Source organism: Patella vulgata, chromosome 1 (assembly GCF_932274485.2).
Source record: "Patella vulgata chromosome 1, xgPatVulg1.2, whole genome shotgun sequence".
Lineage (NCBI taxonomy): Eukaryota > Metazoa > Mollusca > Gastropoda > Patellidae > Patella > Patella vulgata.
Genome location: NC_065879.2, coordinates 27,211,370 through 27,239,251, shown reverse-complemented (window position 1 = coordinate 27,239,251; position 27,882 = coordinate 27,211,370). Strand labels below are relative to the sequence as shown.

General features: G+C 34.2%; 1 protein-coding gene across 1 annotated transcript in view; it reads right to left on the bottom strand.

The window, feature by feature from the left end:
• The window catches only part of LOC126828808 (DNA polymerase alpha catalytic subunit), a 43,753-nt gene that overhangs the window by 1,478 nt on the left and 14,393 nt on the right, over positions 1-27,882 (bottom strand). Inside the window, exons 16-38 of the mRNA XM_050558839.2 lie at positions 27,697-27,819; positions 25,716-25,803; positions 25,390-25,451; positions 24,995-25,090; positions 21,915-22,031; positions 21,249-21,433; positions 19,558-19,687; positions 18,903-19,016; positions 18,304-18,409; positions 17,552-17,670; positions 16,414-16,563; positions 16,012-16,134; positions 13,400-13,432; positions 12,852-12,944; positions 11,638-11,843; positions 9,790-9,922; positions 9,277-9,408; positions 9,072-9,147; positions 8,768-8,866; positions 7,948-8,126; positions 7,696-7,827; positions 6,738-6,854; positions 2,259-2,352 (exon numbers count right to left, since the gene is read on the bottom strand). Of these exons, the coding sequence (XP_050414796.1) occupies positions 2,259-2,352; positions 6,738-6,854; positions 7,696-7,827; positions 7,948-8,126; positions 8,768-8,866; positions 9,072-9,147; positions 9,277-9,408; positions 9,790-9,922; positions 11,638-11,843; positions 12,852-12,944; positions 13,400-13,432; positions 16,012-16,134; positions 16,414-16,563; positions 17,552-17,670; positions 18,304-18,409; positions 18,903-19,016; positions 19,558-19,687; positions 21,249-21,433; positions 21,915-22,031; positions 24,995-25,090; positions 25,390-25,451; positions 25,716-25,803; positions 27,697-27,819 (2,707 nt within the window). The remainder of the gene's footprint in view (positions 1-2,258; positions 2,353-6,737; positions 6,855-7,695; positions 7,828-7,947; positions 8,127-8,767; positions 8,867-9,071; positions 9,148-9,276; positions 9,409-9,789; positions 9,923-11,637; positions 11,844-12,851; positions 12,945-13,399; positions 13,433-16,011; positions 16,135-16,413; positions 16,564-17,551; positions 17,671-18,303; positions 18,410-18,902; positions 19,017-19,557; positions 19,688-21,248; positions 21,434-21,914; positions 22,032-24,994; positions 25,091-25,389; positions 25,452-25,715; positions 25,804-27,696; positions 27,820-27,882) is intronic.

The window sequence follows — 27,882 nt, the reverse complement described above, 5'->3', positions numbered from 1 at the left end:
TCAAATCTTCATATTCTACTCATATTTCTACATTGTGTATTAAATTCATTTACTTGGTTATATTTGACCTATTTCAGTCCAAGAAGCTTTTGCGTGATTATGTAAATCAAAATTCAAAGGTTATCTGTTAAATAATCCCAGCATATAAATCTATTACAGATGCTGATCGTCATTTGCATTTTACAGATATTTAATTGTTCATGGTTTAATCCATGCTTGTCTGCGATATCACCTCAGTGGAAGCTGACGTTAAATAAAGCTATTTCACACACAATCCATGCTAAAATGTACTCCAATTGATTATTTAAATTTGATAAAATTGAATGGGGTTAAAAAAAGAGACCCATCAAAAGATTTTAGTAAATATTATAGGTGGCGTTGGTTTGTTTTGATCATATCCCATTGTCTGCAGAAGATGTTAGATGTTGACAAATTTTCTACGTCCTACTGTTCTGCTCCGACTGGGCTTATGAAGACAGGCTTATGCCACTCAGTGCTATACGGGCCAGACAGCAGCACTATGGCCCACTTCTTATATCAAATTCTAACTGCCAGTGGATCTGTTACATGCATGCCAATGTGTACACAGGACCCTGGTTTTTCGTCCCATCAGAATTACTCGACATCTGCATTGTCAGGCACTGTCCGGCACCACTGACAAGGGGAAACCAAATATTGATTGGAATGGAACCATTTTTGGACTGATATTCCTTTTAGCAAAGAATGAGTGGATTGTATGAAAAAGATGGCACAATTATATTTTATGTTATTATCTAAGACACATGATAAAAGTAACGTGAAATCGGTAGAAACCTATGTAAACTTAAAATGGCTAAAAATTCAGTTAGAACTGATCAATATGAATAAGTTTGGGGCCTAAATGTTGTTTAATAAAGGTTTTTGGCATGCTGCGACTTCAATAACATTTTAATGCATTCAAACTGGATATGGAATTTAACAACTTTTCACTGTATAATTCTAAGTATAACTTTCGAAAAAATCTCTTAAATATTACTCAAACAAAGTATTATTCAAATAATTTTGTTTATTTATCAATTTTAATAAAAATCAATATTGAAACATAGATGACAAAGCACATCAATCAGCTGGAGAATTTCAAGTAAATTCGTAGACTAAATGTTGATGTTTTAACAATGTTATGTGAATTGATGAGAGAGATGTGAACAACATGTGAAAATTGAATGAATAAATAAGATTGAGAATCACAGGGACATGTGAAAGAGAGGAAACTAACACAGATGACCTGAGGTCAAATCTTTGATCTTTAACAAGCGGACAGATTTTCTCAGACAAATTTCAAGCTAAGCTATTGATAGCTCTTGTGGTAGTTTGGAACAAATATGGTAATTCAAGCAGCTGATCATCAGACATCTAATATCTTATTCCATGTTTAATTGATTATTTACCATTTTATTTAATGAATGTTGACAAATTCACCTTATCTTTGTAAATACTGAATGGAATTCAACCATTTTTTAACTGATGTATTTATTCCTTTTTGAGATTTAACTTTCATATTAAAATCTGTCAAATCACAATCAGTGGCATTAAGAAATTTGGGATCTTCGCATAGTTTTGACAGAGTTCTGTAGTTGAGAATTAAAATTAACAATTGAGGTCTAATAACTTTTTGTGAATATCACAAGCAGAAACAGGTCTAACCATGATACCAGCTATCTAACTTTATTTGTAACTGCACAGTTTATGTCCAAGCCCTGAAGAAACCTGTGAAAATCACTATTAGTAGTATTAGAGCCTTCTATTCCCCGCTTGTATGTGACAAGAAGTAGGGTTGCCTGTCGAACCTCATGGGTTTTCTCCGGGTCCTCCAGTTTCCTCCCACTGCTAAGACCCCTGCGTGCAATTGAATTATTGAAATAAAATTGAACCATATGTTACTCCCGAAAAGACTTAGTTTGGGTCGAGTTTGACGTTAAACCCCATTTCTCTCCCTCTTGCAGAAAGGTAGGAATGGAATGAGATTTTAAGTGTCTTGTCAACATAATACTTCGGTCAACTTGAGACTGACATTGGTAATTTTTCATTTCCACGTGCAATATGAGATAGGATAATTTTACCCAGACAGTGGGGTTTCAGTCAATTTCCAACTGTCAAGGGTTGTTTAGCATGTATAGCATGTGTACATGGGAGAACCCTGTCTTTTTGTTCCATCCCAACAATCAAAACAGAAAAGGATTATCTATAATAATTATGTAATTAAATAAAGAAATACATACTTCTATCTCTTTCACTAAGAAGACTTAAGGCTCGTTCTGGATCAAATATATACTGATAATAACATAACTGTGTATATAAAGCTGAATCACTATACTGTAATTTAATAATATTAAAACATTTCTATAAATATTAGATGATATTTGGACCAAATATTATGTAAGAAAATTTTGAATGTACAGAAAGGTTTATTATATTTTAAGTTCTGAGTATTTAAAGGTGTATTGAAATAATTCTTCCGGTATTTGAGGTACAATAATACTTCAGAATTGAGACAATTTGAGTATTCCGTCAGGCTGTATAATCTGGCGTATTGTATCGATCCCTTACGATGTCGAAAGTGACAGAGTACACTGTACTTGTTTGTCTCAAGACCTTAAACTCTGTGTATCAGTCTAAGTGTATAAATATAAATTCAAGGGCCATAACTCTGGCAGTAATTATCAGAAAGGTCTCATGACCTTAAACACTGTGTATAAATTTAAAGTCAATCAGATATTCACTTTAGCCTCACTTATCTGACGGCTCCATTTCACTTGCAAACTGTCAAAAGTGAAAATGGACGTTTTTGATTTTTGTTTTAATAATGAGTAATTGCCCCACCAATCCTCAGACATTCAGCAACTCGCCGTGGCATGTTCCTAATCAACCGTCCAATCACAATTTGGGGCAATCTGACGCACTCCTCTTGCAGTGCCACGGCCAATTCTAGCAGTCTTGTCGGTTGATGTTGACGAACAAGTCTCCCGATCAAATTAAACGTAACACACTAAAGCAAAGATACGCTAAACAGTAAATCTGTTGGGGCGATTAGTTCTTCATCTGTGAACATACTCTCAAAGCATGTCAAGTTTCCAGGACTATTGATCATATCACAACCTGCATAGGTATTTGCATTTCAATATCCCCTACTTTTTTTGAAGTGTATATATTAAAACTTAAAGTGCGTACATTATCACGGCAATGGTTTGGTAAATTTGTCTAGAGGTTTGATGCCATTTAAGAGAAACAGAGAGATAGGGAGAAATAGGGTTTAATGTTGCGTGTAATGGTATTTAGTTGTGGGAGGAAACTGGAGGACACAGAGAAAACCCACAAGCAGGGTTCACGCTGTTGGTCGCCAAAGTTGCAATTTGCGATAAAAAATAAAAGTGCCGATTAAAATTTGATTTTGGCTATAATGTTTTAGGGTACTTGCGATTCTTTTTGAGAAGTGGATTGAAAAAAAATCTTAAAATTCTAACTGAAAATAGATTATTGACCATTACGTTGATTGTCAATCACAACTACGTAGTCGTGGCAGCATACTATAAATTAATCAACTGGCTGATAATCCGGATCGTGTCAATGAGTAATCAATTTTAAGTGAATTCATTTGTCTCATCCCTTTGATGATTTATGATCAATAAAATATGTTTAAATTGACCAGCGGCTGCCAGGCAGGATACGCCCACATTTTCGAGAGATGGATAGGAAACAAGCTAAAACGAAAGTGATTTTTCCTACAATCAAGGGCCATAATTCAGGAAATTACAATTCGATATGCGCAAATATCGAAAGGAACCAAGATCTTTGAGTTATAAACTTACATTTCAAGTTTCAACAAAATCGGATAAAAATTAGGACCTCTATAGGGTCCACAACCTTGATATACCATATTTTTACGCAATTTGAGAACGAGGGGCAGCCATTTTGTCTGTCAGTTTTGGGCTGATTTTCACGAAATTTGAACTAAGTCTTCCTTAGGGTGTAATGGTGATATAATAATACGTTTTTTTAAATCGGATAAAAATTATGACCTCTATAGGGTCCACAAGCTAAAAACGCGATTTTTCGTACAATCAGGGGCCATAATTCAGTAAGTTACGGACCGATATGCGCGAATATCGAAAGGAACCAAGATCTTTGGGTTATAAACTTACATTTCAAGTTTCAACAAAATCGGATAAAAATTGTAACCTCTGATATACCATATTTTTACGCTATTTGAGAACGAAGGGCGGCCATTTTATCTGTCAGTTTTTGGACGATTTTCACAAAATTCGAACTCAGCCGTCCTTAGGGTGTAACGGTGATATAATAATATGATTTTTTAAATCGGATAATAATTATGACCTCTATAGGGTCCACAAGCTAAAAACGTGATTTTTCGTACAATCAGGGGCCATAATTCAGGAAGTTACGGTCCCATGTGTGTAAATATTGAAAGGAACCGAGATCCTTGGGTAATAAATTTACATTTCAAGTTTCAACAAAATTGGATAAAAATTGTGACCTCTATAGGGTCCACAACCTTGATATACCATATTTTTACGCTATTTGAGAACGAACGGCGGCCATTTTGTCTGTCAGTTTGGGGCTGATTTTCACGAAATTCAAACTCAGCCGCCCTTATGGTGTAACAGTGATATATTAACACGGTTTTTTAAATCGGATAAAAATTATGACCTCTATAGGGTCCACAAGCCAAAAAACGCGTTTTTGATTAAAATCAGGGGCCATAATTCATGAAGTTACGGTCCGATATGCGCGAATATCGAAAGGAACCAAGATCTTTGTGTTAAAAACTTACATTTTAAGTTTCAACAAAATCGGATAAAAATTGTGACCTCTATAGGGTCCACAACCTTGATATACCATATTTTTACGCTATTTGAGAACGAACGGCAGCCATTTTATCTGTCAGTTTTGGGCCGATTTTCACGAAATTCGAACTTAGCCGTCCTTAGGGTGTAACGGTGATATATTAACACGTTTTTTTTTAAATCGGATAAAAATTATGACCTCTTTAGGGTCCACAAGCCAAAAAACGCGTTTTTGCGTACAATCAGGGGCCATAATTCATGAAGTTACGGTCCGATATGCGCGAATATCGAAAGGAATCAAGATCTTTGTGTTATAAACTTACATTTCCAGTTTCAACAAAATTGGATAAAAATTGTGACATCTATAGGGTCCACAACCTTGATATACCATATTTTTACGCTATTTGAGAACGAACGGCGGCCATTTTGTCTGTCAGTTTTGGGCCGATTTTCACGAAATTCGAACTCAACCGTCCTTAGGGTTTAACGGTGATATAATAATACGTTTTTTTAAATCGGATAAATATTATGACCTCTATAGGGTCCACAAGCCAAAAAACGCATTTTTACGTACAATCAGGGGCCATAATTCAGGAAGTTACGGTCCGATATGTGCGAATATCAAAAGGAACCGAGATCTTTGGGTTATAAACTTATATTTCAAGTTTCAACAAAATCGGATAAAAATTGTGACCTCTACAGTGTTCACAAGCCAAAAATGTGATTTTTCGTACAATCAGGGGCCATAATCCATGAAGTTACGGTCCGATAGATGCCAATATCGAAAGGAACCGAGATCTTTGGGTGATAAACCTATATTTCAAGTTTCATTGAAATCGGATAAAAATTGTGACCTGTAGACTGTTCACAAACAATTGTGGACGAGGGGCGACGACAATATACGTCCACATGAAAATGTGGGCGTATAAAAAGATTAGTTGATTGATAATTGTCAATTATATATATAAAGCCTATCTCAAGTCATTATTTACTCCTAATAATCAATCCATGCGGTCAATATTTCGTTTTGAAACAAGCAAAGGAAATAAGCAACATGGCTGACAATTCTTTTCAAAGAGAATTAAATATTTTGAATTTCGTTCACTGTGGCTTCATACAGCATGTAAAAAATACAGGCATCCCTAATTGGATATTAAAGTTTCAAATTATATCATCACAAAATTGGTCAGAAATGTAAGAACAACAAGGTTGGACAGGTGACCCTACTCCATGTTAAGTAATTGAAACCACGCCACTAGACTCAATGACAGACCTTATGATCTAATGCACATGTGTTAAACCTTTCGGCCACCTAATTACAACATGCCATATAAGAAGAATAACAAATCATTTTTCCTGCTAATGGCTGCATTCATACATCCAGTTTCCTCCCACAACTAAATACCATTAAACGCAACGTTAAACCCCATTTCTCCCTATCTCTCTGTTTCTCTTACTTATATGGCATCAAACCTCTAGACAAATTACCAAACCATTGCTGTGATATTGTACGCATTACTACATTTCATTTCAATGGGTTGGGCTTTAACATTTCGTCAACATATGTAATTTTTATGGTTATGTGTGCCATTCTGTCCCATCCAAACAACTAGACCCACTACCCTGCAGGTACCACCCCTGACAAGCAGGTACCATACTTGACAAATTCTGAAAGGTCGTCTAGGCCAAAGCTGGGATTCCTACTCTGGACATTGTTTGATACAAACTATACACACGACAATTTGAAAGCAAACAAAAGTTCCTAGTAGAGAGACAGTGCAACAGCTTATAATAGTAATAATGTCTTTTAATATTTTCCGCAATTAATAATCAAAAGAATATCCTAATTTATGTAGTTTCTTAAATATTTTTACTGAGTTGTGACAATTTTATTACCTCTGTATGTAAGATACCACGCTGACAAACAGAACATATAGGATGACCCCGTTGAAAAATAAGAGGTAATTTCTTCGTTCTAGAACCACAAGCTGTATCTTCACATTTCATCCAACCCTAGAATAACATGACAAGTTCTTACAAAACGTACTGAATCTCAAAACATATTGAATATATAAATTTAATCCATTTCTTTCTACATGCCCATTTATAATAAAATTAACAATCAAGAGCCATCAAAAGGCACATCAGTAGAACAACAGGAATAAAAATGAAATGGGGTTTAACGTCCTACTGTTCTGCTCCTATGCTGGGCTAATGAAGACGGGCATACACCATACAGTGTGCTATGAGGGAAATTTTGCCTGGGCAGTGACACTATCGCCTACTCTTATATCGAATTCCAACTGCCAAGGGATCTTTTACGTGCATTCCAATGTATACACGGGACCTCGGTTTTTCGTCTCATCCAAAGGACTAGACAGCTGTCCTTTTCAGGCCCTCCGTCCTGCATCACTGACAAGGGGGAACCACGCCGGAAAATCTGGATGAACTTTCTCCGCCAATGCAGGGATCGAACAACCGACCTCCAGGCTAGCGAGCCAGCGTCTTACCCACGTGATCCCCACAACAGAAAAAGAATAGTAAAGCCAAAAAAGTCTAAATGGTAAAAGGCTCCACTTTGTGTAGAGTTTTTCGAAAGAATACGGAATGGTCAGAATCTGCTCCAGTTACGACACCCTCACCAGATTAAACCGAGCCTTAATTTTATACAGAAAAATAAAAAAAAAAACCCAAGAAAGTCTAATTAGCAAAAAGTACCACTTCATTCATTATGCGACTGATCAGTGTACAAAGTTTCATGCAAAAATATTGTTTTCTAGTTCTGTTCGGGAAATAAATTATAATCACAATGAAGTTCTCAGCTAGTTAGTTTGTATTAAGTATTGTAGTTTACCTCATAATATTTTTCAATATGTTGTCTAATTGTTGTAGTAAGTTGATTCTGTATTCTTGGAAGATAATCTTTAGGACTTGACTGACATGTAGAATTAGTACATTTAGCCAATGAACATTCTATGAAAGCTTCCTGCAAAAATAAGAAAAAATAGGGGAAAAATTTAATTCCAATTAGATCTTCCTTATTAAGAATTTTAGTATTAAGAATATGAAAGTTTTATAAAATCATATCAATAATATTTATACTTACAGTTCCATTAAATACACTATCAAATATGATCTCCTTTCCACAGTTAACTTCAGGACAAATAAATTTAAATCTATCACAGTCTTTATATCTTTCTTCTTCTGTTAACTGATCTCCTAGCAATGCATCTTCTTCATCATGATTATTATGGGATGCTTGTCGATAGCCAGATGGATCTAAACCTATATTATAGACATAATAAGTACCGTACACACATACATATCTTCTAGAGTGCTATTTAACATTTCAAAATTTGATAAGAGAGAGAAATGGGGTTCATCATCCACTCGACACAAACTAGTTCATTTCGGGACTAACATATGGTTCAATTTTATTTCAATAATTCGCTTGCATGTAGGGGTCCTTAGCAGTGGGAGGAAACCGGAGGACCCGGAGAAAACCCACAAGGTTGGACAGGCGACCCTACTTTTTGTCACATACAACCTGGGAATTGAAACCATGCCACAAGATACAATGACAGACCTTATGATACAATGCGCACACGCTAACCATTCTGCCATCCCCCCCCTCCTCTAAATTCGATAGAAAGAAATTTAATCATGTGACCAATGTCAGCAAGAAAAAAATGTATAATGTATATAGAGGTCAGACCTTATCAACTGGAATGTTGAGGGACATTCAATAATCCAAAATTTATTTACCATATATGAGAACTAACCTAACTGGACAGTCATCACCAATTTCTGTTATAATTAATGGGCATATAAATTTTAGAACTTAAGTTATAAAAACATATAGCCGATGAAATGAGAAGCATTCATTACAGCAATCTTATGACCTAAACACTACAGAATGAACTTACCTAAGCATTCAGCTAAATGGGCAGCATCAGTTCCTTCAATAGGATCACATAATCTAGATACTACTGGATGAACTTGATTAGATAGATAATACTTGACATCTACAAATATAAATACATAATAACTTTCTTTTAAAACAATATATTTTTATTCATTTTTACTAATTGAGACATTTATTTCTACTGAGTGTATGCTTGTTTAATCAAAACCATCGTTGTCCATATATACTGCACTTAGTTTTCATTAACTCCATAATGAAATAAATATTTATATATAATGAAATAAATATTTATATACAAAACTCACCTATCTTAAGATTCTCTACCTTAGCTAATTCTTCAGGATGATAAGCTCTTTGTGATGCAGGTAAATTAGAACCATCCTGATAGAAAGTAATTCAAAAAAATAATTTTGGACATAATCATAACAAATTTTTTAAACAGAAATAGGACAATAAATGATGATATACTCAATAATTAATTCAGTAGATAAGAAAATAACATGTACTTACATCACAAATAACATAAGCTATAGTATCACCTCCACGTAATTTCTTTCCACCTTTAGTGTTTAGACGTAATGCTACTTGTACATGGGGTAAACTCTTTTTATCTGGGTAATCCTCTGGATTTTTTGTCAATTGCTATAAAAAAAATCAAACATGAGACAATGCCATTCAATTTATTATGAGATCCCATATGCATGCTGTTGGTAGTACAAAGTTAATAGGGAGTCCCAACAAAATTCTCTCCTTGAATTGTACACTTCACTATAGTAGTTATTCTTTGTTAGTCTCAATATTACCTATAACAATTTACGTTAAATGGCTATTCTTACCTCAAATTACTGCTTTCAATTATTGCAAAAAAAATAATAGCCATAAAAGACATTTAGTTCCTATCTCAAATTCTTGTTTTAATTATCGCACCCCCCCCCCCAAAAAAAAATAAAACCCCAAACAATTCACCCCAGATTAGCCATACGGTTTGATGGAATTTATTTGTATCGTTAAATGTAAACAAACCTTAGTAATATGATATAATTCTACAGGTATTTCATTATTCTTGACTTTTTCTCCTACTTCTATTAACTTAGTGTGAATATTTTCTACTATTAACTCACGACTATCACCAGATAAAATCTGGCTTACAACAAAACTGAAATATATAAATGAACAAACTGTTTCATTTTGTCTAGGTCTAACCAACAAGACTCTCCAGTTGAATAAAACATGTCAAACAAAACAAAATTTCTTGGACCGTATTATGTTGACATTAAAAATTTCATATATTTCATTTATAGCTGTGACTTTGGAAGTTTGAGTTCCTTGAAAACTCTTGAAATAAAACACAAGGCTATGGGGACAACTTTACTCCTTGTCATGTAATTGAATGCAAACAAGCCAACAGTGAGGCTGATGTCCCCCGCCGAAATAGCAAAATAATTAGATGACACGTATTAATTAATAGAACATTTATTTTTTTCAAAAGTATCGAACAGTTAAACTATAGACTAAGTTTCATCACTGTCTATCAAATAGAATCAAGATTATGAAACTGATAAGCTCTGCTTGGCTTCAGCTCGAAATGTTAATCATTGAACTTAGTCAAGACATTCACCTAATGAACATCTACATCAAGTTTAAACATTCTACCTCAATTAAAAGCAGAGTTATTATGTTCCAAAGTCTTGACCAATCAATTAAATTGCTTATTGCTCCTTAGCCTTAGCAGAAAATTTTCACCATCGAACTTAGTCAAGGTAATGATATAATGAATCTATATTCGGAGTTTCATCTCTCTCAAAGTTATCATGCCCCAAAGCATCAACCAATCAGATTGCTTATCTCTGCTTACCGTAAGCATACAATGTTCATCATTGAACTCCATCAAGGCATTCACCTAATGAAAGCCTACACCAAGTTTGAACATTCTACATCAATTAGAATGTGAATTATTGTGTTCCAATGTCTCGACCAATCAAATTGCTTATCGCTCTGCTTAGCCTGAGTAGAAAATGCTCATGATTGAACTTAGTCAAGGTATTGATGTAATGAAACTATACACCAAGTTTCATCAATCTCACTTAATTAGAACTAAAGTTATCGTGTCCCAAAGCATCAACCAATCAAATTGCTTATCTCTGCTTACCCTAAGCGGAAAATGCTCATCTTCGAACTCCATCAAGGCATTGACCTAATCAACACATACACCAAGTTTGAACATTCTAGCTCAATTAGGCAGAGAGTTATCGTGCCCCAAAGTATCAACCAATCAAATTGCTTATCTCTGCTTACCCTAAGCGGAAAATGCTCATCTTCGAACTCCATCAAGGCATTGACCTAATAAACACATACACCAAGTTTGAACATTCTAGCTCAATTAAAAGTTATCGTGTCCCAAAGCATCAACCAATCAAATTGCTTATCTCTGCTTACCCTAAGCGGAAAATGCTCATCTTCGAACTCCATCAAGGCATTGACCTAATCAACACATACACCAAGTTTGAACATTCTAGCCCAATTAGGAAGAGAGTTATCGTGTCCCAAAGCATCAACCAATCAAATTGCTTATCTCTGCTTACCCTAAGCGGAAAATGCTCATCTTCGAACTCCATCAAGGCATTGACCTAATAAACACATACACCAAGTTTGAACATTCTAGCTCAATTAGGAAGAGAGTTATTGTGTCCCAAAAAGTGTGACGGACAGACAGACGGACAGACAGACGGGACAGACAGACGGACAGGCAGACAGACAGACAGACAGACAGACGGACGAACCCATTTTAATAGTCCCCTGCTTTCTTCGAAAGGCGGGGGACAAAAAAAACGACAGACCTTGAAATGAAAAAAAAAGAAGATATGTACTTACTTTCCTGCTTCTTTCGCCAAATCTGACCAATCACGTCTAACGATATCTAAACCTTTTAATTCCTGAGCTGTGGTAAAACTACCGTCATTATTTTTAGTTACCGTTAAAGCAGCATATTTCTTCTTCTTGAGTAATAACATAGATTTAAATACACCATCTATATCAATCTCTAACAATTTATATAATTTATTTACTTCCGATTTTACCTAAAAAAATACATCACATTTTATAAAGTAATCCATTTACACTTTGCATACTAATTCAATATCACCAAAACAAATTTTGTATTGTAAATTTCTTTTAATTTAATCCAGTTATTCTGGCCACCCCCACGCTATTCGTCTGAAATCATCAAATACAATAATCCATCTACATGAATTTCTTATTTCATTTGATCACTTGGGGACTACTTCTGACACATTCTTTAATTAAGGACAGAGGGAGATAGAAATGGGGTTTAACATCCACTCGACACAAATTAGTCATTCTGGGACTAAAATATGGTTTATTTTTATTTCAATAATTCGCTTGCGGGTAGGGTCTTTAAAAGTGGTAGGAAACCAGAGGAAGCGGAGAAAACCCACAAGGTTGGAGAGGCGACCCTACTCCTTTGTCATGTACAACCGGGGAATCGAATAAAATTGGAGACAGATGGACCATGTCCTTTTAAAGGAGAAACATTATAGAACCGACTACCATATTAATTACATTTAAATGATGATACTGACAATTCAAATTTGACCATTTAAACAATGAATGTTGTGTTAACAGTACCAACTGAGAATCAAGCCACTGACAAGAAGAACCAGGCTGAAAAAAACTTTCTTAGTCAACACTTTGATTGAACCTGAGATCTCCTGGTCAGTGAACCAGCATCACATTTATCAATAGAAGTTTTCAGCCCAGATCTGGAAACATTTGCACCTGGCATTTAGTTCAGGGACTACTGAACTGGTACCTGACATTTTGAACTTTGTGCCAGACATGTATTATAAATGTCATAAAAGACAAATTCGAGCCAAATTAAATGACAGACACCAAAAGGATTGTGCCTGACAATGTCTATGACAGGTGCCTTATTTCCAGGTGTTTGCATCAGAATAGTAATACCCTATACCTTTCTTGCTGTTCTTTCTGAAACTGAGCAGATTTCATCTAAAATTTAAATTCATTTATCAATTTTCATGCCACTTGATTGTTGAGATATTAATTACCTTATTTCCTAGTTTAAATACTGTATCCATATCAGTTGAATTAGTATTTATCATAATTGAATCTGTATCACCATATATAACTTCTAGATTCATCTATAATACATAATCACATAGTTTTGAAAGAGCATTTATTATGATTATGATAGTAGAGACAGAAAAATGGGGCTTGACATCAATTAGGTCATTTCGTGACTAACAGGTGTTTCAATTTTATTTCAATAATTTGATTGTGCGTAGGGGTCTTTATCTGTGGGAGTAAACCGGAGCACATGGAGATAACCCACAAGGTTGGGCAAGCAACCTTACTCCTTGTCACGTATAAGTATGGGCTTGAAACCATGCCACTTGAGTCAATGACATACCTAATGATCTAAAGTGTACACATTAGACCAATCGACCACCCATCCCCTACTACTATGATAGTACTGGCACTGAATTTTTAGAATGCATATAAATAAAGGTTTTCTTATTTACACATTATAATGTAGATTATAGTAACAAAATTTTATCATATGGTAAATGTTTTTGAAACTTTGAGTGTAACTCACCATTTGAACTAAATCTCTTGTGTGGAGTAAAATCTGAAATGGATGAAAGATATAAAATTTCTCTACCCAACATATCATACTCATTTTTGACAAATTAAAATGACACACATTGGTAAAAAAAAAGTTGAAACATACCTATACACAACATTAAATTCTCTTCTCAAAAACGTATATGTGACATATAATTTATTATCTTACATAAAGCGTTTGGGGGTGGGGGGATTGAATGGAAAATATTCTGGAAACTTAATTGGTATCAATGCCATTTTTCACATCTCATTAAGCAAGAGCTGGCTGCATATTTGATTGAAATGTAAAGTAAGAAAATACTGTATTTAATATTTCTGTTCAGTTACTTTTAAAATTGTGCCATTAAACATCTTAAACTAGACATTTTGACCAAATGTTTTAAAACCTGTATTATGAAAGATTTATTTATTTTTCTAAGTTAATCCAAACGATCCACATGTCAGTAGCATGTTGTTTCTATTGTCTCGAGAACAATAGCCAGTAGAATCTTGTACAATGGTTTCAGGTGTGACGTTACTAGTAGTTAGTGTGAGAAAAATGATTTTCCCTAATTTATCTGGGATTAGTTCTGTTTAAGTAGGAAATAATGCCACTTCAGCACAAACTGGCCACAAAGTAGCAGCCACTTTACACAAATGCTGTAATTATTTGCTAACCAACATCGTCCAAACAATGGATTTTAAGAAGCTAGTTAATCGAAGCACCGTGAACAAGATGGTGGCTAATAAAAGAAGTAACTAACAATCCTGATATAATCTTCTACAATTGATCAAATAGCCTGCTATTTGTTATTCTAGTTCACCAGATTATCATAAAATAAACACATATTTAAAACAAAGAGGTCTTTATTATCACATCTTATACACATGGGACTTTCTCTAGGCAAAAAATATTTTTCAAAAGGAAAAAGGAAATCTGTTTTTTATTTTTTATATTGAACTCGCACAAATCTTCCAATAGTATTTCAAAGCAATTGAACCAAATTTTTAGTAGTTATTTGATTTGGGTTTAATTAAAACTAATAAAATTTGGTCTGTTATGTATCTACTATAAAATATTTACTAATATTTATTCTATGAAATCAAAAAATATATTTAATAATGAACAAAAGGAAAATATACTGGTTTAAAAGATTTACATCAAAAATAAATCCTTTCAGCTAGAATCGAATATTTCCAATAAAGAGAGAGAGAGAGAAATGGGGTTTAACGTCCACTCGACACAAACTAGGTCATTTCGGGACTAACATATGGTTTAATTTTATTTACATAATTCGCTTGCGCGTAGGGGTCTTTAGCAGTGGGAGGAAACCGGAGGACCCGGAGAAAACCCACGAGGTTGGACAGGCGACCTTTCCAATAAAGAATTATGATATATGAATACTGGTAGTAAAATCAGCATTCGTCGCGAGCACTATTTCTTTTTTTAAATCAATATATTATGTTCATTTAATTTTTCATATAATCAAATAACCAAAAAACAATTTTATTAGTAAATAAATTAATTATGGACTAAATACCTCAGGATCTCTTTAGCATTGATAAGACATCCCCCAGTGCTTCCTACTACAACTTTTATTACCAAAATAAAATATTTAAGCAACAAGTAAATTGTGTGTGTTTTTTATTTAAATGTCAACTAGTCGTATCAGAACATTTAGCGGTTAATGTAATAAAAGAAGATAAAAGTTTTTGTTACTTTGTAAACACTATTCTTCATCAATAACGTTGCATCTTGAAATATTTTTTCCCATAGGAAACCAAACAAGGCTACGGAAATACCACGCTGCACACACGTTGAGTTAAATTGCTCTTTTTTCTTTTGGGCTTTTATCTTTGACAAAATTCTTCGATATGAAAATGTTTAGAGATAATACTGCCGTCTTAAATAAACAGGTAAGCTGACTGACTAAGTGATTTCTAAGTAGCGTGCAGGAGTTGGGAGTCTTTCATAAATTTGTTTAACAACAAATAATGACTGTAGAACATATAAAGACACCATTTAACTTGTGGCTTTTGTCTCGTGTAAGAGAGAATAGAACTGTTTGATTAAACGTTTAATCTATATGGTATCTTATGATCATTGTTTATAATAATGTAATGTTTAACAATTTAATATTAAGATGGAATATGTTTATTTTGTATCTATTTGTGATTTGTGCACATTTTCTTAACCTTGGTAAAACAAAACTTAAATCTTTCTCATAAAAGTTCTTGTGTAAGGCCACACCAATTTGAATTCCTGTTCTTTGGGAACATCTATTACAAATTTTGCTTCTGATCTCTTTGGGAATAAAACTAATTTTCAAATAAAAAGTACTTTGTTTCTCTTCTCCCAAGCTGTTCCAAATTTTAAATCTTGAAATTTCAAACAATAAATTGTCCATGATACGCGAGCGGTTATTTATTTATAAGACCCCCAAAAATTGGTTTTGTCAAAATTATAACATAGTTTTTTATGAAAGTGAATTTATTTGCTGATTCCCTACCCTCAAACAAAAGGAAATGGGAAAATTAAAGCCAAGGACTTACACAGTTTTGCTACATTTTTAGGCCTAGTCTAAATTTAAAACAAAAACTTACCTCTCTTCCTTTGCCTGTAACCATGGCAGCCAGTGGTTTAGCATAGAAACGAGAATGTGAGAAACCAAGACAACCATACATACTGTTAGCTGTTAATTTTAAAGCTTTCTGTCTTATATCATACTGTAAGGTAGAAAATAACCAGGTTATATAAAAAACTCAAAGACAATTTCAAAACACATCAGAACAATTAGTTAACTTTTAATCCACATGAATGGAGGTAGCTACAGAAGTTACTTTATAAAAACATTTAAATATAGATTCCATGGTAGAATTCTTCATTTAACAAATATTTAAAATTATGTATTAATTTTCACATAATTTAATTTATCGGCATCTGACAAGTTATTTCCTGTTGTTCAACATCCATTTAATTTTTCATAATACCATTTAAATACCAACCTGCATTTTTTGCTCTGGTGATAAATTATCAGTTTTCATAAGTTGTTTCACTTGTTTTCGACTTTCTACCAATTTACGAATTTCTGTAGGTAAAATACCTGGTTCTAAATCTTTATCAGGTAATTCTGGCATTATTTCTTCATCATCTTCCTATAATTACAGGTATTCATTAATCTAATAGTAAATGCAGGAGGACCACACCACACATAAACAAAACAACATAAAAACCAAACCACGGACAAGACACACACTATACACAGACAATGCAAGCAATAAGCAACAAACATAATCAGATCCAGTAAATGTCCACAGTGCTGTATAGTTCCAGGCTTGTGGTGATACAGGCTTAACTCAAAATGAAAACAAATTAGCAATAAGGGAAACAATCCATGAACAAAAAAATGGGAACATTTTTCAAAAGTTGTTTCATTCTAGTGCGAGTCATGATCGACTGAGTGTTACAAGAAAGAATGTTTAGAAGTACACGGAAAACATAAAGTTCTGTACAATGGACAGATGTCTCATCTACACAATTAATGAAACTAATATGGTTAGTTTATTTAAAGATCACATGCAATAGAAGAGACAAGAACTTTGCTTAGGTAGCTGAGTTTGCATCTATTCTTCTTTGAATTCCACCGGGCAAAGGTTCAATTTAACATTACCAGTTTTATGTGTAATCAGATCCAGTGGAATTAGAACAGATCACCTTCTAGACCTTTTACAGACAAATATGAAACCATCAACATGCAAGGAGTGAAATTAATGCAAATAACGTCACTAACTGCAGTTCATCAAAAACAATAAGGTCACATAAATTTAAATTCTACTTCTTTGCTTCCTATTTCTTGGAAAAATAATATTTTGAAAACAAAAAACACTTGCTTGCTTTTATCAAACCCTTCGCTTCAAATTTGTGCAGTTTTATGATTCTGAAGAACCAAAAACCAATTCGGTATTGGCCTAAGCAAAGACAAATTTCCTATGATCTGCTCTACTTATTTATGTAATACGTTACTATAAGTTAGTTAAATGATCTTTTTATTAAATCTATTAGATGTTGGGCCACTCAATACAACCTTCCCTTTGATAAAGTCATTTGAATGCACAACCCATAACCCCTGCTAAATATACGTACTGTGTTATTCTGTTGTGTTGGTGTTCTGTTAATAGTAGTAAAACATATATTATACTCTTGTATTATAGACGGATATAAACTGTTAAAATCTAGCAACAGAATAAACTTGTCATAAAAACCTGAAATAAATACAAAATTCTATCAAATATCTGAATATCAACTAATATTTTTCCTAATCAAGATTAATGCAATGGGGTTCAACGTCTCATCATTACAATAATTAGGTCACTTTGAGACTAACACATTGTATTTTATCTTATTTTTGACAGCTGTGTTTCTACCTAATCTTCTTCAAATTCCAACTGAAATGAAATGCAATTTAATGTCTCGTCAACATAATAATTGAGCCATTTTGAGGCAAACACATGGTAATTTTTCTTATCTTTATAGAAACGTCAGCAATGCGAGCTGACATTCTTTGATTTTGTGCCATCCGAATAACTAAGCACACTTTTCTTGTCAGTATTCTCTGAAAAGCAATTCTAATGAATCAATAATCACCATTCTTTGCCTTAATTGTAACCATATCTTCAACAACAAGGATGAGCCATTAGAGTTTGCAGCAAAGTATATCTGATGTTTAGGTCTGATGACTTTGTCTAAATTATGCCAAGAGCATTATATCATGCATTCATATTATTATCATTATGGTGTATCTATTTTCGTATAATCATCATTATGGTGGATTTATATAGCACAAGTGTGTCCAGATGCTATGTACAGAAAGATAATACATCAATAACATATAATACCTTTTTTCGGTTCCAAGACCAAGCCTCCTGCATAAGCTGGTTTTCGTTTTCCTTGTGATTTTTTAGATTTAGTTGTATCCAAATCTTCATCATCGGCTTCAGCTTGCTGTAAAATATATCATACAACCAGGATAAAATTTACTTAAAAGTTATATTTCTTTTAAAGGAAGACCATATAGTGGTTTTTAACAGCAAGAGGTCACACTCATACTATAATGACTATATTTGATCTGATTAATTTTAGTCTTAGTATAAAGGTGGATCATATGCCAGCAATGTTCTATTAAAATCCTTACACTCTTGGCCCCATACAATCACTGATAGAACTCAAATATTTTATGGCAAGACAGCATTGTCACACTAAAGAAATCTGCCACAACACCACAGTATGTTTTAGTTGATTTCATATAATATTCTTATATTTGATTTATAAATACTACAGATCTGATATTCTAGACAACAAATTTTAACCAAGGATAAATATTCCTGATTGAGTGGGCTGTGCTTGTGCTGAAAGAGTTGTTTATAGTGACAAAAGAACATGTTTTATTACTTGTCAGACCAGGGATAATATTATATTACATAAACTTTTAACTTACCACTGGTGTTTTTTTCTTGTATTGTTTATCTGGAACTAGGAAATTCTTTTCTGTAAATGCATGTAATAATAAATATTCATTTCTTTCGGATCTTCCTCCCATCAACGTACGTGCCTTGGTTTAAACAAAACAAATTCATCACCATACATTAAATGAATAAAATACTTGCATGGTGTACTAATCTAGTACCAATAAACAAAATAAAAAATTTGAAGTTCTGTTTTCTTTCTATTTCAGTACTATCACACTTTAATATCATGTTAGAAATTTACAGGAACTAAACTGCTTTGATTTAGTTCAAAATAAAGACCTTAGTTGGGTTAATCTGGATATTTTATTAAGATTAGTAAAAAGATCAAGCACAAGTTGGCTGGTTTACTAATTTTGGTTTCATTTTGGGCTTACGTTATAAAGAGGGATAGTGCAGTGAAATAAAATGAGGCTTTAACATCTTTTTTCTGAATCAAACAGTCTAATCATGCAGTATGCTGTGATAGGAATTTTTCCCAAACAGTGACGCTATGGACATGAGACCTCAGTTTTTCATGTCATTCAAAAGACCTTCTGGTTAAAGATCCAGTGCCACAATCACAGCAAATTTAAAGGTGCTATTTCATCAAGAGCTATAAACGTATGTACATAAACTATATCTTACCATGATATTACCACATATATTTGTGATCTGTAGAGCCAGTGGTATAACATTTAATTCATACATAATACGTAAAATATAGGTAGAATCAACCAATGTCAGTTCAAGCAGATGTAATAAATGTTGTGATGATCTTAAATATAGAAATTTAAAGAAAAAGATTGGTTTAGAGAAAAATTTGACAATATAATAAATAACTTCTACTGTAATGTTATTTATCAATCTGATTATAATACAGATCTATATTTCGTTTCGTTTTTTCATACTTTCAATGGCCTACACTACATGAAGATCTGACAAGTTGTGCTCAAAGGTCGTGTCAGTGGTTTACCCACAGTTCTGTGCATGGCAGGCCAAGAAGTCGCCGTAACAAACCGTTTCATAGCCTAATTCCTCACATGATCTAGAATGCCTGTTTTATAACAACTCTTTCAGATCCTTCTGTAGTAAAGACAAGTAAAACAAAATTTTAACTATAAAAAACAAAACGAAATAGGATCTGTGTTTTAATCAGACTGGTTATTTATTGTAGATATACTGAAAAACTGACATAAGACTAGAATATGGTGACTGAAAGCGTCCATTTAGATCGGCGTGTTTCTAGATACAACGCGAGAGTCGCCATTAAACCAGCACGACGAAAAAGGCGCCGATTGGCGACTTTTTCGTTGTACTACCTTATCGGCGATCCGCGACTTTCACAACACGAGAGTCGCCGTTAAGCCACGCGCCGAAAAAGGCGCCGAAAAAATCGGCGCCTTTTTCGGCGACTTGCTTAACGGCGACTCTCGCCTCGGAAGTTTATAGTTAGTTACATGCGCAATGGCTACATTTTACTTCTTGTATATAAAATGGAGGAGCTTTTGGATTAGTTAGGACTTGTAGGCTAGCCTACTTTCTGCCACAGATGGAGCAACATGTGGCAAACTCTTGCACAAAAGCATGTATGAGGTTTACCATGAAAAACTTCAAATACACAAGCTGGAAGTAGGGACAAGTAAACATGCAATTTTCGGCCCTACATTTCAACCTAACCGACCTCTCAAGATCATGAATATTCACCAAAACCTGGCAGAAAATGTATTTTCAAACCCCTTTCTTCGATTCTACACCAAAAATCGCCATGCAAAAGGGGGAAAAGGGAAAGGGAGAGAAAGACTAAAAATAACTTTCGCCCTACATTACGGCGTAGAAATATTTGGTGATCCGTGTGCGTAAAATGTAGCCATTGCGCATGTAACTAACTATCAACTTCCGAGGCGAGAGTCGCCGTTAAGCAAGTTGCCGATTTTTTCGGCGCGTGGCTTAACGGCGACTCTCGCGTTGTATCTAGAAACCCGCCGATCTAAATGGACGCTTTCAGCCACCATACTAGAAGCCATTTTCCAAAACGTCAAAATAATCTTTCTATACCACCATAAATAGCATTCACAGTAAAAACTACTGATAATGTTTTAAAACTTATTGATATGTAATTCTAATCATTTGCCTTTGAAGATCCCATTTCAATATCTGTCTCTTGGCATGAAAAAAAACCCCCTCTTTATTATGAAATAAAAATCCAATGAACATCATGTTACTTTTAGTATCTATTAAATACTGATGGTAAGTTATACTATGTTAAGCTGTAAAGATCTTAAACTAAGTATAGAATAGTGGGCTACAAGTTATAAAATTCATTGTGCTTGACTTACCCATACATATTTCTAATTTCATCATAGTCTACTTCTGCTCGTTTATCTTTTAATATATGTTGTACTAGTTCTGTAAGGTCATAACTTCTGCTACGTATAACTTCTTTAGCTGATATCTGTATATCACACATCATACGACCACATACAGCTGTTTTCTCACCCATAGAACGCTGCCCAGGACCACTCTGTTAATCACAATATTCCATAGAATAGTCAGGAATTGTGTTATAAACAAATCACAGTCAACAGCACAATAATAATAATAATAATAACAATAATATACACATAATTTACCACAAAAATAATTCTAACAATGCCATAAACAATATATCTAAAGCGGCAATAAGTCCATACAACCCAAATTATTCTGTTGTCAGGAGTCATTTTGCTGAATGATGTTCTTTAGAGAGTAATCTTGACAAATAAAAAAAACCCCTGCCTTGACATTCTAAGGCAGAAAAGGATGACTTCCAAGAAAACAATAGAAAGTAATGACCTTTTTAGATGGCCATTACTTTCGTTAGAATAAATATTTGCACAAAATGTGTTCTGATTTGACTACCATTGAATGTGAATGGACTGAATGTCTACACATGTATTTGCCTTTTTTAAATCTGGAATACGGTATCTGTAATATAAATTCAATCTACTGTTTGGTATACTTACAGATAACTTGGGCATAATGGATCTCTTTAAACGACCAATTTTCGACCAATGGGGTATTTTGTTGGCATTAATACGATGTAAAATAACATCCAAATCAAATGCAGCAATATCATGTCCCTATTGAGAGAATTCATAAAAGTTTTAGTATTTAGTGAAATTTACAGAGAAAGGGAAGTAAATCCAATAAACGATGTAGCCAATTGTTTTGAAACACCTTAAAATTCTTATAATACAAGGGAAGCAAATCTGGAATATGTTAACATTTTTAAAGACCTTGTACCTTAATCAACAAAAAAAAACCTAAAGCATATTGGGCATTTCTTATTCATGGTCAATCATGATTGTCATTTGAGGGATTATACATCCTTGTAAACAACAATATTGTGACAGCTGAATCTCTAAAAGGTCTGTCCGACCACAAATGGATCAATATTATTTACAAGATAATTTTACAAAATTTGTCATTCTCTGCAAACTATATATAACAATATAACAAACCGGTGCCACCTAAAAGTAATGGTCAGTTTTTTAATCTGATTGAATCCAAGGTGATAAATTATTTATAGCTGATATTTTGGTTTTGTTTTCTTAAAATCCCTGATCATCATTTGAGTGATTTTTACTCCCTTACAAGACACAATATTATGAAAGTGGGACCCCTACAGGGCTCTATAAAAGTTGAGTGTGCCTGCGCACACACTTGAAAATGTGCCTGCAGGGTCATACTGAAACACAGGGATGTAGCCAGGATTTGGTGAGTGGTGTAAAAATATATTAGGCGAGCGGAGCGAGGCAAAAATTTTTTGGGGAGGGGGGCGTGGTCTTTTATGAAAATTAAACCCTTCTTGGTGTATTTTCAAAGCATCTGCTGCCTTTTGTATTTGGTTCAGTGCAAATCAAATTTCCATTTATATATTCAAATTTTACCAAAATCACTTAATTTTCATCAATGATACAGGGATCTAAAAACTTTTTGACACCACCCGACCGAGCATAAAATTGTCCCACCCCACTCTGTTTCTCTGGATAGATAAGTTGAGGACCTTTCGGTATTTGTTGTTTTGGTGGTTTTTTTTTTCAAATATTACTTTATTACTTTGAGATTAAAAATTAAAACGATTCTTAAAACGGTGTTTGTGTTTTATTTGAGTACAATGAATTATGACAATAGGTAGATATTGATAATTAAAACACGTATTATTTGACTTGTTTGTAAAGTTGTACGTGTCTCACGAATATTATTATTATTACGGTGGAATGAGCATCAGGTCAGGCAGAAACTGAGAAAGCTCTCATCGTCCCCCTAGTCCTACTCTCGGGCCGTAGCAAATCAACCGTCAACACAGGTAAGAAATAAAATAAGAAACATCGTGAAAATTTGTAGTCACGTGTTGGACAATTACGACATTCAAACCTTTAACATTGGAGTGCCGTAAATTGGCCTGGGTGACCTATTTACGGCAAATAAACAAATATAAAGACCGTAGATTAATTGTAAAATGAATAGACTCAGGCCTACACATCTTCTAAGTATAAATAAACAAAATACCAATACATCTTTCTTTAAACTAATTTGGGATGATAGGGTCTACTACGGCACACAAAAATAAATTATGCCGTGACAGACATGGTTTGCGTACGTCAGCTTTTATCATGGCTTTGCCGTTATATTGCCGTGGTAAATTTCGAGCGCCGAGTTTGTGTACAGAGATGGACGAAGGGGTTTAAATACGACTGGGTGGCTTTCTTCGATTTTTTCTTTGTGCTGGGCGGCAAAAAAAAGTGCTGGGCGCAGGCGTCGCTACATCTTTAAAAATGTGCCTGCAAAAAAGTTTTTTTAAAGCAAATGTGCCTGGGCGTGCGCATGTGCGCGGAAATATCGATGCCTGGACCCCTAATAGAAATATCAGTCTAAAAATGATTCAATTTCATTCAGTATTGATCTAGATATGATGAACTGGTAATTTATAAGCACTTGGCTTTTTCTCCAGACAACATAGGCAGGATATGGTCATAACAAGCCAGCAACACCTACAATCTTCACTAAATGTTTTTTAATCTGATTCAATTCAAGCTGGCAGATTATTTACAGTTGATATATTGATTTCTTAATTAACTCTTAGAACGTTGTAGTGCATGGTCCCAAAATGTCGGTTTTGCGTGATGTCCTCTGATACGCTTCCTTTAACAGTAACAAAGTAGCCAATCAAAATTCTGTTTACCGTTTGCTCTCGGTCTGCTGTTTTAATTTTGACAAATATTTCGATGAATTGTGTGTTCTTAACGACTAAATGCAACGGATGCACTAGCTCTTATAATGAGTAATAATGGTGATGATATTGATGGGTCGAATTACGGCAATGAAAGTGATTTTGAAAGTGAATATGCCCTAGATTCAAATGAAAATAACAAAGAAAATGACAGCGATGATAACACTCGTAATCAATTTGTAAATAATGTTGATCTACATGGCCGGTGATAGAAATATTGGAATAGGGCGTGGTCAAGATATTAGCAGAGTTCAAAACTGTTGGCACGATTGTCACTCCCAGGTTACAGATTGGGGATAGAATTGAATAAATATCTTTGTTTCATCATTTCATATAATTATAAACACATACAATATTAAATTTACATCTAACATTTAATGTAAATTTAAATGACGTCATTGTTGCAAAATCGTGCTGTAAAGTCAGGATAGGTGATGCGACACCACAAAATTTTTTCAAGTTTCAAAGTGTTAAATAATCAAATATGGTATATTTTAGTGTGGATAAGTCATGAAAAATGATATATATTGTCAGAAAATTGCAATTGACATCAGTGTTTTTCATTAAATGATAAATAATCAATTTAAGTATAATCAAGCTTAGATTATGAGCTTGAAAAAATTTGGGAACATGACAATAACCGGTGGGACATGTTATGTTTTGATAAACTATGCGATAAAATGGCCGGCAGTTGTCCTCACTGGCAGTTGTCCGAGATCTGAAAGTATGATATTGTCTGAAAATTGAAAATAAGAATTAGCAACTTTAATTAGTATTTGTATTAGACATAAAGTTTAAATCTATACTTACAACAATAAGATCAGGATCAATTTTATGAATTTTAGCCAATAAATAGGCCAACAACGCTCTTTCGGTTGGTAACATTTCAGTCTTCATATTTTTACTCTGAAATATGCAAAAGAATATAAAATCTAAAAAAAGAAAACCCTGAGAACATGAAAAGTGCAATTTATTGACCAGAAAGACAAATGGTGGCATACATCTGGATGAAATTATGAATTTACTGACTAACCTACTGTTATTTTTATTTTATAGTCATGTTAATCGGGAAAACTTCAAGTTCACACTGATGTGGTTTTTCGTCCAAACAACTTAGCAACATTTTACTTATCAGCCACACATGTACAACAACCTCCTGACAAGTGGGAACTGGGGTAAAAAATCACTTTATAAAATATTGTTACCTCTCTCTGTAACTTGTCTTTAAAATCAAAAGGGAATATACAGTCATTTGGCTTGGTTATCACTGAAAATAAAATACAAAACTTCAGTTTATATTAGTATTATCACTGACAACTATTTGAAACTAACAATAGATAAGTGGGGTGGGGGGTGTTAAACACCCACTCAATATCACTATTTCATTTAGGGACTAACACCAGGATTCAAAGCTGAAATATTTTAGCCAAGAGTCCAATGCCATTACCACCTGACTGCTATGGCCTCATGTTAGATATAACTGTGGAGAACAAATTGTATGATATTTATAGGAGACAGATATTGTACTTACCACAAAAATGTTGTTGAAAGAGAGGTTGTTTAGGTGCTGGTTTATCCATGTGAAAATCATTATGTATTAAACCTGCTACACCGATAATCTACAATACAAATAATTATTTCATTTATATTAATACTGAAATCATTGTAGCTATTACATTAATAAATGAAGCTTACACTTATAAAATAGGTGAACTTCTGAACTAATGGAAGGACTAAAAAAATGACAACTGATTGAGTTTTCTTTTCCACAATACCAAGCCTGGAAATAAAGCACCTATCAGATCAACATCAGGAAAAGATTTAGATCAGGGATGTTGATCTAATTTTGATTCAGGGACCACATGAACTAAAATGTTACATCAAGTGGGCCAGAGATATACAAAAATATCATGATAAAGCCAAATGTCCTTGAACTTTACTGAATTCTACAACAAAGCCAAACATCCTCGACACAGGTAATTTTTTATACTGGTTTCCAAATTGCCAAGCTTTAATACTGAACACAACATTCTCTTGTATTAAATACAACTTAGATGTCTATCATACAGTACAGAAGTCAGAGTTTTACTGAACCGGAAAACAATAATAAATGATTTCCACCGCTAGTTTCTAAGAATTATCAACACATCAGTTTATTGAAATTTGTTCCACAGGTCACATTAAAACCCTTGGAGGGCAACAATTCCTTTGGTGTATCATGTACAATTTTAATAATTTCGGACATTGTCAGATACAACTAAAATCATAAATTCCATGTCTGCAAGTAACATCTAAGATAGGAATTTTACAGCCAAGTAATAGCCAGATCAATGGTTTAATTACATAATAAACAAAGAATTGTTCAAAATAAAACAATTAACAAACTTGTTTTTTGTACAATATACCCCCTGCCATCACTCAAGAGAGAGGGATAAATGGGGTTTAACGTCCACTCGACACAAACTAGGTCATTTCGGGACTAACATATGGCGTATGGGTCTTTAGCAGTGGGAGGAAACTGGAGGATCCAGAGAAAACCCACGAGGTTCAGGGCTTGCCACGAGATGCGAGCAGTTGCTCGCGCAAATCTACATTTGCGCGAGCGGGTAGTTGCTTACGCAAAATTTTAAGAAAAACCTGTAAAAATAATCAAAATATTGACAAGTTTATTGCCGAAACTAACCCAACAATGTCAATAACTTCATAAATTCGTCTGTCAGACGAAAGTGGGATTTCCTCCTTAAATTTGATTGGCTAATGAAGTAACTCGCCACTTGTGTTACTAAAAATACACTTTAGACCTGAACGTCATGGCTGGTTTTCCTACGAACACCAGTAACAAACGCGTGATAATCGAGTCTAAAGTAAACAATGTTTACATCCGGCATTTGGCATTCACGTCGACGCTAAATGAACACGTTTCAAACTAATATTTATCTGTATTTCTTATTTTATCAGAACTTCGGTTTTTATTCCATTGTGCAGTCGTATAATTTTCAATCTAAGCGTAATAATGGCTAAAGTCCAAAGGAAACCCGATCGCCCTATCCACATTTATATGTCTTGGCCCGTGGGATGAAGACATCCATACGGGAATTGGTTTTAAGAAGAGTATGACTGTCAAAAACAGAAAGCGATGATCGCACATGTTTACTGCAAACTCTGTGCCAGGAATAGCAATTCTCTTATGATTTTAAATTGAAACAATGTTACAAAATGTGTGCTCACGCAAACAAAATTTTGCCCGAGCAAGTTTTATTGCTCGCCTTGCTCGCCCAAACCTAAATTTGCGTGAGCGGTCATCTGCTCGCCATCAATTTATTCGTGGCCAGCCCTGAGGTTGGACAGGCGACCCTACTCCTTGTCACGTACAACCGGGAAATCGAAACCACACCAGTGAACTCAATGACAAACCTTATGATACAGCGTGCACGTGCTAACCATTCGGCCATTCAACCCCCCGCCACCACTCAAAATGAATAAATTAAAAAAGAATCAGAGAATGTACTTACTTCATTTTGATGTGTTTTAGGGTTAGGTAGTGTACGTAGATTAAGTGACATAATAACAAGTGGGGGTGGGTCTAATGAGGAATCTTTATAAACAGTCACATGTTCAGGCCGAGAAACAACAGCCTAAAAGAAAAAAACCCAAACATCTTTTACTCTTATAAATCTCAGCAAAGATTAGATTTACCT